The sequence below is a fragment of the Colobus angolensis genome, unplaced genomic scaffold, assembly GCF_000951035.1.
Source record: "Colobus angolensis palliatus isolate OR3802 unplaced genomic scaffold, Cang.pa_1.0 Scaffold35, whole genome shotgun sequence".
Lineage (NCBI taxonomy): Eukaryota > Metazoa > Chordata > Mammalia > Primates > Cercopithecidae > Colobus > Colobus angolensis.
In genome coordinates this window covers 199,464-214,396 of record NW_012116821.1, presented here as the reverse complement: position 1 = coordinate 214,396, position 14,933 = coordinate 199,464, and the positions used below count along the sequence as shown (strand labels likewise).

Here is a 14,933-nt window from a genome sequence, read left to right as displayed (position 1 = left end):
TGGCATGCAGTACCAAAGACAGGGAACTGAGAGTTGTAAAATTCCCTAGGTGATTCTAACGTGCAACAAAGTTTCAAAACTACTCTCACCATAATCCCATTTGTGAACCTTTCTTTTTTTTTTTTTTTGAGATGGAGTCTTGGGAGTCTCGGAGTCTCACTCTGTCACCCAGGATGGAGTGCAGTGGTTCGATCTTGGCTCACTGCCAGCTCTGCCTCCCATGTTCACACGATTCTCCTGCCTTGGCCTCCTGAGTAGCTGGGACGATAGGCGCCCGCCACCACGCCCGGCTGATTTTTTGTACTTTTAGTAGAGACAGGGTTTCACCACGTTAGCCAAGATAGTCTCGATCTCCTGAACTCATGATCCGCCGGCCTCGGCCTCCCAAAGTGCTGGGATTACAGGCGTGAGCCACCGCGCCCGGCCTGTGAACCTTTTAAGTGTCTTTCTGTGCTGGAAGGATTAAGTGAATGTGTCTCCCTAATCAAGAGATAAATCTGAAAACAGCATCTTATCCTTAAGGAAACAATCCTTTGTGTAAAGATACAAAGGAAAAATGGCCAAATCAGAACCATCCCTTAACCCCTTGAAAGACTTAAAGATACTTAACTGTTGAAAGTCACATCCCCTTAACAAATATTAAACATGAGACATCTTGCCTACTTTCAGCTGTACTGTTCATGCCTCCATGAATGCCTCCTTTTACAGAAGACATTTATTTAAAAAATATTTATAGCTGACACCTTTGCAGAATTTTTATACATTGTATTTGGATTTATCTCAGTGTCCACATTTCTGGCTACCTTTGATCTATAATAAGACAGGTTTAAGGCAGGTTTTACTCTATAGCTAATTTAGTCCCTTGGCAAGATCACTACTCAGTGCCCTAGACTTTTCAACCAGGTCTCTCCACTGTGGCTAGTCAGAACGCTAACATCTTTTAGACCTCTGTAAGCTTTAGGAATTACTTAGTGAACACAGGGTCCCTGGTCATTGTTCTTTCCCTGCAAGCTGTTTATCTCCTGTAAGTCTTACCCTATGTATATTCAATTTAATCTTCCACTAAAGTCTCAAGGAGCTCTGCATTAAGTTTTTAGTTTTTTGTTTTTTTTTTTTTCCCTGAGACAGGGTCTCACTCTGTTGCCCAGACTAGAGTGCAGTGATGCGATCTCGGCTCTCTGCAACCTCCATCTCCCGGGCTCAAGTGATCCTCCATCCTCAGCCTCCCGAGTAACTGGGACTACAGGTATGCGTCATCACACTAATTTTTGTTGTATCTTTAGCAGAGATACAATTTTACCATGTTGACCAGGCTGGTCTCAAGTGATTTCAAAGTGCTGGAATTAGAGGCAAGCCACCATTTCTAGCTTTGTAACAGTTTTTTATTGCTGCTATAACAAAATAACATGAACTTAGAATAAAACAAATATCTTATAGTTCTGAATATCTACAATAGGTCAGCAGGCTGCATTCCCTCTGTGGGGCTCTAGGGGAGAATCTGTTTACTTACCTTTGCTAGGTTCTACAAGTTGCCTGCCTTCCTTGGCTCATGGTCCCATCCTCTGTCTTCAAAACCACCTCCACAACATTTCCCAAATTCTCTCTCCTTTCATTATCACATCACCTTTTCTCTTCAACGTACTTGCTGCTTCCCCCTTGTACCTGTGTAATTAAACTGGGCCTTCTGGATAATCCAGGTTCATCTCCCCACCTCATGATACCTAATTTAAAAGGGTCTGAAAAGTCCCTTTTACCATACGATGTAACATATTTAAAAATCCCAATGATTTAAATGTAGATACCTTTTAGGGGGCCATTATTCAATCTACCACAAACCCTTAACAGAAGTCTGGAGCTCTGTCATGGAATAAATTCCCCTGCCCCTTTATTTTTGGAGACGAGGTCTTGCTCTGTCACCCAGGCTGAAGCTGGAGTGCAATGTCCCAGTTATAGCTCACTGCAGCCTCCAACTCCTGGCTTTAAGGCATCCTCCCTGTCTCAGCCTCCACAGAAGCTGAGACTATAGGCACACATCACCATGCTTGGCTAAGTTTTTATTTTTAGTACAGACATGGTCTTGCTCTTTCCCAGGCTGGTCTCAAATTCCTGGCCTCAAGCAATCCTCCTGCCTTGGCCTTCCAAAGTGCTGTGATTATAGGTTTGAGCCACTGTACTCAGCCTTAAGGATTATTTTAGCTTTTTTGTTTGTTTTGTTTTGAGACAGGGTCTTGCTCTGTTCCTCAGGCTGGAGTGCAGTGGCACAATCATATCCCACTGTAGCTTCTCGACCTCCTAGGCACAAGTGATCCTCCCACCTCTTGCTTGAGTAGCTGGGACTACAGGTGTGAACCACCTTGCCCAACTAATTTTTTTTTTTTTTTTGGGTAGAGATGGGATCTCACTTTGTTGCTCAGGCTTAGTTGGTCTTAAACTCCTGGCCTCAAGCAATCTGCTGGCCTGTGCCTCCCAAAGTAGCTCGGATTACAGGTGTGAGCTGCTGCACCTGGCATTCCCTTTTTTCTCTTTATTACCGTTTCTGCATATTCCAGCTGCCTTAATCTCCCTGAACTCTGTTCCATATTTCCCATCTCTTTCAATATTATCTCTCTACACATTTTTTCCATAGGGAACTCCATTTTTTTTCCCCAGAAAGCACTAATGATTCTTGCTATCCCATGCAGAAGGGACACTTGATTCCTGGAATGTTATTATTCATTGGTGCTTTATATCCCCTAGACTATTCAAGAAAAAAAACCATGTCTTCTAAAATCCATGCTAAGGATCAATAAACAGTATGAAACACTACCATATCTTTAAAATGTGTTAAGAAAGAATACAAACCACAGGAAATTGATACTGCTTTTGAATAAGGAGAGTTATGAGTTAAACAATCAGATTATTTTTCACTGTACAGGCATACCTTGGAGCTACTGCAACTCTGGTTCTGGACCACCACAATAAAAGCAGATATTGCAATAAGGTGAGTCACATAAATTGTTCTTCCCAGTACATATAAAAGTTATGTTTATACTACACTATAACCTATTAAGTGTTCAACAGCATTATATCTTAAAAAAAAAAAAAGTACATACCCTAATTTTAAAATACTTTATCGCTTAAAAAAAAAAAAACAAAAAAAACTAATGCTGACACAGAGACAAAGTGGGCACCTGCTATTGGAAAAATAGTGCCAGTAGATGTACTCAACACAGGGTGGTCACAACCCTTCAATCTATTCAAAGAAAAAAAAAAAAAGCAGTCTCTTCAAAGTACAATGGAGTGAACTGCAATAAAACGAGGCATGCCTGAATTTGGTTATGCGCTTTTTATTCATGTGCTTTTTATTTTCTTTCTTGCTGTTGTATCCATGAAAATAAAGCAGAAATAAAAAATAAATTCCACAGTAAAAAATTATGTAAACGGCACACGTATGTTTATTGAAGCACTATTCACAATAGCAAAGACTTGAACCAACCCAAATGTCCATCAGTGATAGACTGGATTAAGAAAATGTGGCACATATACACTATGGAATACTATGCAGCCATAAAAAAGGATGAGTTCATGTCCTTTGCAGGGACATGGATGAAGCTGGAAACCATCATTCTCAGCAAACTATGAAAAGGACAGAAAACTAAACACTGCATGTTCTCACTCATAGGTGGGAACTGAACAATGAGAACACTTGGACACAGGGTGGGGAACATCATACACTGAGGTCTGTTGGGGGGTGGGGGGCTAGGGGAGGGATAGCATTAGGAGAAATATCTAATGTAGCTGACAGGTTGATGGGTGCAGCAAACCAACATGGTACATGTACACCTATGTAACAAACCTGCATGTTGTACACAAGTAGCCTAGAACTTAAGAGTATAATTTATAAAAAAAGAAAAAACTTAGATGATGGGTTGATGGGTGCAGCAAACCACCATGGCACCTGTGTACCTATGTAACAAACCTGCACGTTCAGCACATGTATCCCAGAACTTAAAGGAAAATAAAATAGAAAGTTAAATAAATGGTTTAAAAACAAACAAACAAACAAACTACGTAAACAGTGACATCAAGAACATGACAAATTAAGTGAGAAACTAAATGAGAGAGCCTCCACATAAAATCCTTACTGTAATATTGGCAAATAAATAGATGATTCTGAACGTCTTAACGATAATCATACAAGAAAGCACAGTAGAGATTTTTATGGTCAGACCTTTGATATTATTTATTTTATCAGCCAGCACTAAAATGTTTGGATGTATACCCTCACCCTAAGGGATAAACAAACTTCTAGAGCAAGAATAATCATTTTCAGGTTGACACTAGCTCTCAAAACCAGATAAAATTCAGGCAAGATAGCCAAGGCCTATAAAACTGCCAAAACTTAGTAAGAAGATGGCTATTGCCTTTTATTACAGGTCTGGGTTTCCAAGATGCTCTAGTAGCATAAATTATACCAATTATTTTTCTAACTCCCTGGCAGAGGGAATTTATGTGGAAGTCTTCAGAAATTAGATAACACAAACAATGTTTAGCTCTTCAGAAAGAATGACAATTTGCTCAATTTTATGTACTTCTTTGCCCATATGTAAACTCTTAGTTCATCTTAAAAGTCATAACCCACCAAGAACACCCTAGGCAGAATTTGGCACTAATTAAAACTTATTTTGCTGTGCTTAACATTCCTACCAAGTGAAACCTCCCCACGCCTAATCCAAAACCAAACCCCAACACTACCAAATCTGTTCTAACCATACGTAAATGGCTAACATGTAACCGTGCCAAGTTTGTACAGTAGGAATTATCCTGTACTGCTAACCTATAATGTTATAATTACTTTAAAAATTAGATATAGCTAAGTATATGTTTCCTTTAATAATTACTCCTACAGACCTGGTGGCCGTAATTGGTTAGAATACTATAGACAGAAGCCACCGTGTCCATGCTACAGATACCAGCCTAGTCTGCTTTTTGTATCATTAGTCATGTATTTTCTAACTTGCATTTGAAAAACAAACAATCAACCCTCAATGACCTTGGTATTTGAATGCAATCTGTTCTTCCTTTTTCTTCTCTTCTCTACCACGTTACAAAAACCAGAGACAAAAGTACTCATTTACCAAACCACTTTTAAACTTCTTAATCTGAAAATAAAATTTGGCTGAGAGACTTTGTAGCAGATAACTATTTTTAAAGTATTAATTGAAAGCAAAGCGTTGTAGACATACGTTACTTACCACTCAGTGTTTTAGATCTAATTGGAGGTAATCCCTTTTTCTGTCTTTCTTTTTCCCTTTCTCTGGCTCTCCTTTCACTTGAATACGACCGTGATGATTTCCTCTTTCTTTCTCTTGAGCGGGAGCGTGATCGCTTTCTGTGTTTACGCTTTCTAGAGCCAGACCGTGACCTAGACCTTCGTTTTCTTGGTGATCTACAAAAAATTTTTATTTTACTTCTAATGACAATGTTTTCTTTCTATCAAATCTCTCACTTCTAAGTGAGGGAAAAAAAACCAACAAACAACAACAAAAAAGTTGTCTTATATTTAGTGACAGTATCTTAAAATATTCTGAAGTACAATCAAGTCTCAAAAATGCATTTTACTTAAATCCGTGTACTGCTTAGATCCGTATTAGTTGGCAGTGATTCTGACTATGGGTGACTATTCACAATTAAGAAGAAAAAGATCCTAGAAAGGGCCTTACTTTCTCTTAGTGTACTGCAACTCAATTTTTCAAACAGAACAGGAATGAAAGGCCAAAGAAAACTGAAAGACCATTTAAGTGACAGAGCATCAGGCCACTACATAATTCTGCTTAGTAGTTTCCAACCTATAAAATTTTATGGTGCTTGTAGAAGGTGACACTGAAACACTTTCTTTTTTGCCTGTCAACATGCCATTGAGCTCTCTTCAAAATGCTTAGTAAAATACTGCTAATGACAAATAAAGATATCTTCAGCATTAAGATTGCTACTGCTTCAGGAAAATAATTTAGTGATACGAGGTGGGTCTAGAGAAAGTTGAACTGACAGGCTCTCATTTGCAGTAGTAAATATAAAGAACTTTGTGACAAGAACAAGAAATGACTGAAAAACTCATCAAACGTACTGCCCCTCTCCCAGCATTTACTGTTCAGATTTTCAGGGGCATTCATATGCAAAAAAATAGGATACAAAAACATTAAAGACTGATGCCTTTAAGTTAAGCTCATGAAGAAAACTATGTTTTATAACGGTTTGGTATTATAATGTTTATAAAAATAAATTTTGTAGTTTTATTTTTATAACCATTTTGGGTATCATTGTGAGATGAAATGGAATCCAGGAAATATGGCCTGATTTAACTGTTGTTCAGGGGCAACAATATTCTCAGTTGGGTGTCATCATAATATTAACTAAAATAAAATTTAACTCAAAATCCCAATCTCATGATATGGCTGCCAATCTTATGTAAATTACTGAAGTAAATGGCCAGATATACCAATTAAAACAGAACAAAGATTATCTTGTCTTTGGAATAACTTTTTTTCTGAGAGACTGTGAAAAAATACATCATCCCAAGGAAAACATTTCCTTTCATCCTGATGCAAAGAAATAAAGCCAACATTTTAAAGTTCATACAGAGCTATTATTAAATATCATTGTAGAACCTTGAACGAGATCGTGAATGTGTTCTTGATCTTGAACGAACCGCCACTTTCTTGGCTTCTTGTTCAAAGACCTCCTCTTCCACTCCATCTTGCCCTTCATCTATATCCATATCCTTCAAAGTCAAAAGAACAGCAAACAAACAGAAAGGCTGGTTGAGACAGAGTTATACACTGACAATTCTGTTTTTAAAAATATTCACAATAAAAGCATTCATGCCTAATACAGGGGTGTCCAATCTTTTGGTTTCCCTGGGCCCCATTAGAAGAAGAAATGTCTTTGGCCACACGTAACATATACTAACACTAACGACAGCTGACGAGCTTTAAAAAACAAACAAACAAAATCTCGCATGTTTTAAGAAAGTTTAATTTGTGTTGGGCTGCATTCGAAGCAGTTCTGGGCCGTGTGCTTGGCCTAGTGGCCATGCTTAGGCCTTGGACAAGCTTGGACTAATAAGTGAAACAATTACAAAGTGGAGCTTAAGCATGGGAAAAATATATTCAGGGCACTGCTAGTATAAAATATTTTATATGATTTCTTTAGCTACTTTTAGAAATTTATGACCCAGAAAAGCATTTACTTTTACCTGCTGCTGAGTATCTATGGAATCATCCAAATTGACTTCAGGTTCAAGAAAATGCTGCTGACTACTCCCTTGTGATGGCGACGCTGAATGCTCTGACCCAAATGTTCCTTCCTGACTATCCTGAGGAGTGGCCTATTGAGAACATATACAAACACACAAAGATTGGGTGATACTTTTTGTTATGAAAGAAAATGTAAACACAGCAAATATCACAATTACATGTTTAAAAAGAAGCACCATACATACAAGAAATTCCATGTTAAATCATTTATAAAGTAATCAACCCAAAATTAAACATTTGTATAAACTCAAATTTATGTAAAAGCAGGGAACAGCTCCATAAAAGGGACTAAAATATTAAAATGGTAAAATCAAATAAATTTTTAATTGTGAAAATATAAACTACAGAGGACTAATAAAGAAATTATAGCATGAAAAATATACAATGTCAGTCAGTTAAATGAATCTAGATTTTCACTGATAACTGGCATTAATAAAAAATGCTATGAAGAAAAAACAGGCTGGGCACGGTGGCTCACACCAGTAATCCCAGTACTTTGGGAGGCTGAGGTGGGTGGATCACGAGGTCAGGAGTTCAAGACCAGCCTAGCCAAGATGGTGAAACCTGTCTCCACTAAAAATACAGAAAAATTAGCAGGGCATGGTGGTGGGTGCCTGTAACGCCAGCTACTTGGAAGGCTGAGGCAGAGAACTGCTTGAACCTGGGAGGCGGAGGTAGCAGTAAGCCGAGATCTGCATTCTAAATCTGTCATAGGTTTTATACTATCTACCTTAAGAAAACAGTTATAGTTTTCTTGTTACCACTCTCTTTTCTTCATTAGATTCATTTTTGAACAATGAGGTTTTTCAGAACTTCTATTCCTTTCAAAGGCATCTTATTGTAAGCTGTGAAATTTTGGAACAACATACAGAGTAATTAAGCCCAGAGTTCTCTTTCGGTAGGTGAGATTCTTAAGACAGACTTGCTCTCTCTCAAGTTTATTTTTACTTCAATAACATGGTGTTAATTACAAGCTAGTCAAGATACTTGATTTTGCTAAAAGAGATACCATTTAAAAAAAAAAAGTACTACCATGATTTCGGTGCTTCTGCTAAATCTTCTAAAATAAAACTATGACTAAAGCAATTCAAAAAATGTTACATTTATAGCTCAACAAATCTGTTGTTTGGATAAGTTCTTCCATCACGACTATCCCCTGCCTCTCTTAACAGTTTTGTGATTTTTGTATTATTATATCACTGATGACCTGTTTGTTTTGAGTTACAACTTTGCTTTTTCTTTAAACAACAGCTAAATGTTCTTAACTGTGTCCTATCTTCAACTTCTGGGTTCTCAGGCAGATATATTTGCTTGACATAAAATACCGCCCCTACTCTGGCCACTTATACCAGAATTGTTTCCTCAAAAAAAGGAATGAAATTCCATTCTCCTAATTCTAGGCATGAGTTCCAACGCAGCAAATATCATTAACATCCATTTTATATTACTGTTTGCATTAAAAGGTCAAGTTCAGACCCCAATGTCTCAAGTTTGCTCTCTCTTCCATCTAAAATAACTGTTCCCTCCTCCATGCTCCCAGAATCCTTCACTTGTCCCCCTATGACAAAAATAAAGAATTCTGCCAGGTGTTCACACAGATGCATGTGCTCCATTAGAGAAGAGGTTACCCGATGCCACAACCTCATTTCTGTTCATCTTCGTATATATCACTTGCCTAACAAGTGACATACACTTAAAAAAATTTTGTGATATTTTTGTTAAACTCATTCATGCCAAAACTTTTTTAATATTAGGAAGAAGTATTCTGGGGACGGAGAGGGGGTTTCCTAATACTTTTATTCTGAACAGTTTACATGCGTAACTATTTCTCACGTACAGCAGAAAAAGGATTTGTAATAAATTCAATACTGGCTCTACAACTTAACATATTTTATCAATTCTAAAATACAACATTTTGTCAGTGATTATCAAATTTGTAAGATAAAGGATCCTTACAACTCAAAAGGATGTTACATTTAGTTATCGATGTCTTAAAATTCTTAGCTATGCATAAAATAACAGCACGTTTTAAGTCAGATAATATATAACATTAGCTGTACACTGCTGCATGCGATGTTTAACCTCACCCAGCTTCAACTTCCTCTGGAATAAAATGGGAGTCATAACGCCCATCTCCTGAGGGTTAAATGTATCCAAGCCTACCTACCACATACCTAATAAAGCTCCTGCTACATGCTAACAGCAATTACGTTTTAAAAATTAAAGATAACAATCTACATGGCCATCATCATTGTCACCAATAACATAACCATCAACTTGCTTGATAGGGAACAGAGAGAAAAACACGTTAAGTTTTAAGCGGTAATTCTGAAACCCCGTCCATCCTATTCTCTACTTCCAGTATACTGAAATTAATTTCTACAATGTGGATTCATAAGTTACCAGAACATAATTTGATTATAGAAAAAACCATAAAGGTCCTGAAAAAAATAGATCTTACTAACAATAGTGGAAAAAATATCGGCCGGGCGCGGTGGCTCAAGCCTATAATCCCAGCACTTTGGGAGGCCGAGACGGGCGGATCACGAAGTCAGGAGATCGAGACCATCCTGGCTAACACGGTGAAACCCCGTCTCTACTAAAAAATACAAAAAAACTAGCCGGGCGAGGTGGCGGGCGCCTGTAGTCCCAGCTACTCGGGAGGCTGAGGCAGGAGAATGGCGTAAACCCGGGAGGCGGAGCTTGCAGTGAGCTGAGATCCGGCCACTGCACTCCAGCCCGTGCGACAGAGCAAGACTCCGTCTCAAAAAAAAAAAAAAAAAGAAAAAATATCACCATAACAAACTTTAGAAAGAAATAAAGTAGCTGGTAAAAGCTAAATAGCTGAGAAAATATTCTATTAAGACCAATTTAAAAAAAAAAGCCAAACAACAAAAATGCCAATTTATAGAATATAAATAGCAATAACTCTAAAGACCACAAGATGGGGTTATAAACCTTTTGAGGCTGTTGCTGCTCCAAGAGCTGCTGTCTGAGATGTTCTAGGTTTTGCTGTTGTAGTTGTTCTGCTATCTGATGAAAAATGGAATTGTTCACAGATTCTGAAACGTGAGAACTAAAAGGAAAAACAGGTAGAAACATATTTTGAAACCCACTAAAGACACTATGAAAATAACTGAGTATTCAAAGAAAACAAAAAAGTCAATTCAATAAAACATTCTACTGCATGTTTTCTTTTGTAATTTTAATACTAAAAGTACAATACTTGAGAACATTAATACATTAAAAGAAAAATACATTCTTCAATTGTGTATCAATAGATGGATAACGTGTCAGATGCTCTGCTGAAGATCTGATATTACCATCTCATGTTATTAAATACATGTAAATTACTGCTTTTTCATAGGGCATATTAAGAAAACCTCAATAAAATATTTATAAAGTTTAAATATTTAAACATTGTTACTTTAACTCCTTCTCTTACTATGAGATAGAAAAATAGTCTATCAATCAGTATGTGTGAAATCTACCATTGTAATTGACCATAAAATTTATAAAACTAATATTCTTCCTTTAGAAAATCATATACATTATTAGGTATGTTAACAGAGGTTGACACTGTTTAAATAAGAAAAAATAATAGTTTAACTATATTCTCGGAAATTCACACCTGGAATACACCTGGGATTCTGGGTGCCACAAGGTAAGACATTAATAACAAAGAGGGCATCCCAAAAGAGCCAAACAGGATGGTGAGAAGTCTTGAAACAGTTGGAAAAAAGGGTACTTCATCAGGAGCAAATAAACCTAAGGGGAAGAATGATACCTATCTTCAAATAAAGAAAAGCTACATCTCTAAAGATAGCGGAGTAAATTTGTTTCCTTGCTTCAGAGAGCAAAACGTGGGTCAGTGTGTATTAATAGAAAATAAAGGAAACAGGATTCAGTTCGACAAAAGAATACACAATAACAATTAGTTAACTTCTCATCACAGAAAGCATTAAAATACTGGATAAATAAATTGTATCATCAGGACTGTTAAAGGAGATTCTTACATTGTTTAGGACACTGATCAACATGATTTCAAATGCTGCTTCCAACTTTGCAATTCATAATCTAAAATCTAGTTTTTAAATTTTGTCAAGGGGAATCATTTTACTAAAATGATACATTTGTATTTAACATATTCTAAAATTGTATGTTTTGTATACTACCCCAATATATACAACTAAGAATTTGTTTAAAACAACAGACCCACAGACTTTCACCATTCATCCTTCCTCCATTCTCCCAACTTCTACCCCTGCCCCCTCCAACATCTCCCCGTTACTAGTCCATTCACATACCCTCACAGAACCCTGGGCACTGCAGAATTGTTTAGGGAAAAAAAGTAACTGATTTAATAAAAACATACAACACATTTCTTTACAAAAAAAAAAAATCCTTATAACTCCAATCCTTAATTCTGATTAGGTTGATGTGTTCCCACAATTTCATATGCTTTCTAGAAGTGGCCTTTGGCACTAGAAGCAAGCTTCATTCCTAGTATTTCAACCACTCTTACAATTAAGTTAAATAACTTAAAGCCTAATACAGAAAATATTACAACCAGATTTACCAATATGTATCAATGTTCTTATAGGGAACTTTGATATAGTTTATTTGCAAAGATCTGAGAAAAGACTCAAAATAATACAAAGAGACAATAAGACATATCTCAACTACCGTTGTATAATGTTAGAGGTTCAACAGCTTGAAATAATAACCCCCAACTTACTAAGTATACTTAGTAATTCAGATGGCAACATCCCACCCAACATAAAACCTATGGCTATAAAGAAAAAAATTCTTACAGTTGTGAAGTTGGAATTTCTTTTTTGGGTTCTTCACTATGCTCAGAATCTTCCCCAAAATCAAACCTATCCATCAACTTCTGGGGAAAGAAGGAGAAACAGGTGTATTAAAAAGTGCTTCACACAAATATAAGTTATAAATGCTATTTTAAACGTCAATGACATTCCATTATCTCTATCCTTTAATATGTAAATACAAGTTTTGTATCACTCTATACTATTATAAACTGTTTTGAGATCTTTTCTTTAAAACATTTTGATACGCATTATCTTATGTAACAAAACAAATTATAATAGAGGCAGGATAAACACTAATACTCAAATTTTACAGAAGACTAAGGATTAAAATAATTAGGTGGTTTTCCCACAGTAATAAGCTTGATAAAACATCTAGGGCCATAATCAATGGATCTATTCTTTGTATGGTTCTCATCTTAGAATGCTGTTATTCTTCTGAATGTTCAATTTAAAGGCTTTTTATGTGGTCTAGCTATTTAGTGTTAGACTAAATTAGACGTGGAAGCTACTGGCCATAAAAGTCTAAGTAATAATCCAATAAATCAGTATTTACTTTCCTATAAAAATAAAAGTACGAATTTTAAAAATATGAACACCACTTCCAAGTAGTATGATACTCCCATAATTAATAAGCATACTAAGAATATCACACACTAAATTATACATGAAAGATTTTAAGTTTTAGAAACACTATCTTTTACATTTAGGCATCAATTTATTATAGTTATAGTACAGTGACTAACTGTAGAGAAGTTTTCCTTTAAACATTTTACATATTGATTACAGAATTTTAATTTTTGCAGGTCCAAATTACAGAACACAGAGCATCACAGTAAAATGTGGCATCCATGAAAGAAATCAGACAAGTTCAGAAAATAATCACTTGCCTCAACGGTGAATACAAGATTTTACTGACTAGTTATTTTTAGTCAAATGAAAATATTTTAAATATTTCAAGAAAAAAAAAAAACAATTTTTTTTTTTTTTTTTTAGTCAAGAGTCTTGCTCTGTCACCCAAGCTGGAGTACACTGGCTCAATCTCGGCTCACTGCAACCTCTACCTCCCAGGTTCAAGCAATTCTCCTGCCTCAGCCTCCCCAGTAGCTGGGATTATAGGCATGCACCACCTGGCTAATTTTTGTATTTTCAGCAGAGACGGAGTTTCACCATGTTTGCCAGGCTGGTCTCAAACTCCAGGCCTTAAATGATCCACCTGCCTTGCCCTCTGAAAGGGCTGGGATTACAGATGTGAGCCACTGTGCCTGGCCTAAGAAAAATTTTTTTAATTACTTAATTTTTTTCAGAAGTTTGAACCTTTTGTAAAATTCAGACTGTCTTACACAGTGTACAGGGGATATTAAAAGTCTACAATAAAATTTATTTATAGAATTAAAATTCATATGCTAGTATATCTTTAATAATTCATATAGACTTGATCTGATATTTTAATTTCTACCTTGTTAAAGGAGACTCCCTGTTCTAAGGGAGTAAGAGTGTTGGCAGCCGCAGCTGCAGCTGTAAGTTGTGCCGTAAGAGCTTGCAGCTGAACAACAAGACCAGCATCTAGGGCCTGCAGAATGGAAGGCTGGGGCTTCTGTTGTTGTATCTGTAAGGTTTGTATTAATTGTTGAAGCTGGAGAGAAAAAAAGTATATTATAAAACAGGTGCTGGGTTTTTTCTCTAAGAGTGACCACCTAAAAGTTTTAGTCAGTAAAATTAATCATTCCACACTCTCTTTGAAAAAAATACATACTATTAATAAGTTAATTTTTTTGAAGTTTTTTTGTGTACCTTATATAACACAGTTCTTAATAAGCTTGTCTAACTTCTGGAAAGTCAGTGAATTTTAAACAAAATAAAGGGATCTGTGACAACCAGATAAAGAACTCATCACAAGCTGACACATTTTTCACTAAACTTCTCAACCTTGTTCAATCAACTCTTTAAACTCAGTAAAAGGATGAGTACTGAAAATAGCAGCTTTTGCTATTATTCAGAACTACCATCTGAGCATGTATTTCCTGAAAGCTGGAGAGTTATTAAGAAATCTGTTTCTCAGAGTAGAGTCTGGCAACTAGTTATTAATAATAAAGCGTCACCTAGAGTTGAAGGCAACTCTTGTTCCCACTATGTACCCAACCCTGTTAAAAAACAGACACAACAGTAAGATCTTTAATAGATTCCCTAAGTAAGAAAATCCTATATACATCCCAGAAGTAAATGATAATCAATCTGGTTATAAGCCTGAGTTAAATCCAAAAATTATTAGTTTAAAAGAGAAAAATAAAGACAGCAAAGCTACTGATAACCAAGACAACTGTACTCTTGAAGTTCAACTTCTAGGAGGAGAGGACACAAAAACTATGTAAGATGACACTGAAGTACTTTCATGCCTACTTAGTAACATTAGGAAACAAACTAGTCACTTCACTATCAACTAAACATTTTCTTTTTTTTTGTTAGTACTGTAAGATTTATTGCACTTTCTGCACTGTTTGGGGTGTGTGTGTAGGGTTTCTCTGTAGCTTAATAGGGTGAGATTATTCCTTGAGGACTGTTTCACACATCCATGTGAAGAGATCACCAAACAGGCTTTATGTGAGCAACATGGTTGTTTATTTCACCTGGGTGCAGGCGGGCTGAGTCGGAAAAAGGAGTCAGCAAAAGGCGGTGGGATTATCATTGGTTCTTATAGATTTTGGGATAGGCGGTGAAGTTAAGAGCCATGTATTGGGGGCAGGGGGTGAAACATGTACTCACCAAGTACATTCTCAAGGGTGGGGAGAATTACAAAAAAAGTTAAAAA

At 36.4% G+C, this 14,933-nt stretch overlaps 1 protein-coding gene across 1 annotated transcript in view; it reads right to left on the bottom strand.

Annotated features, from left to right (window-relative positions):
* TIAM2 (T-cell lymphoma invasion and metastasis 2) overlaps nucleotides 1-14,933 on the bottom strand; it is a 569,840-nt gene that overhangs the window by 485,415 nt on the left and 69,492 nt on the right. Inside the window, 6 exon segments of the mRNA XM_011952751.1 lie at nucleotides 5,235-5,428; nucleotides 6,648-6,760; nucleotides 7,235-7,366; nucleotides 10,254-10,371; nucleotides 12,110-12,189; nucleotides 13,584-13,760. Of these exon segments, the coding sequence (XP_011808141.1) occupies nucleotides 5,235-5,428; nucleotides 6,648-6,760; nucleotides 7,235-7,366; nucleotides 10,254-10,371; nucleotides 12,110-12,189; nucleotides 13,584-13,760 (814 nt within the window).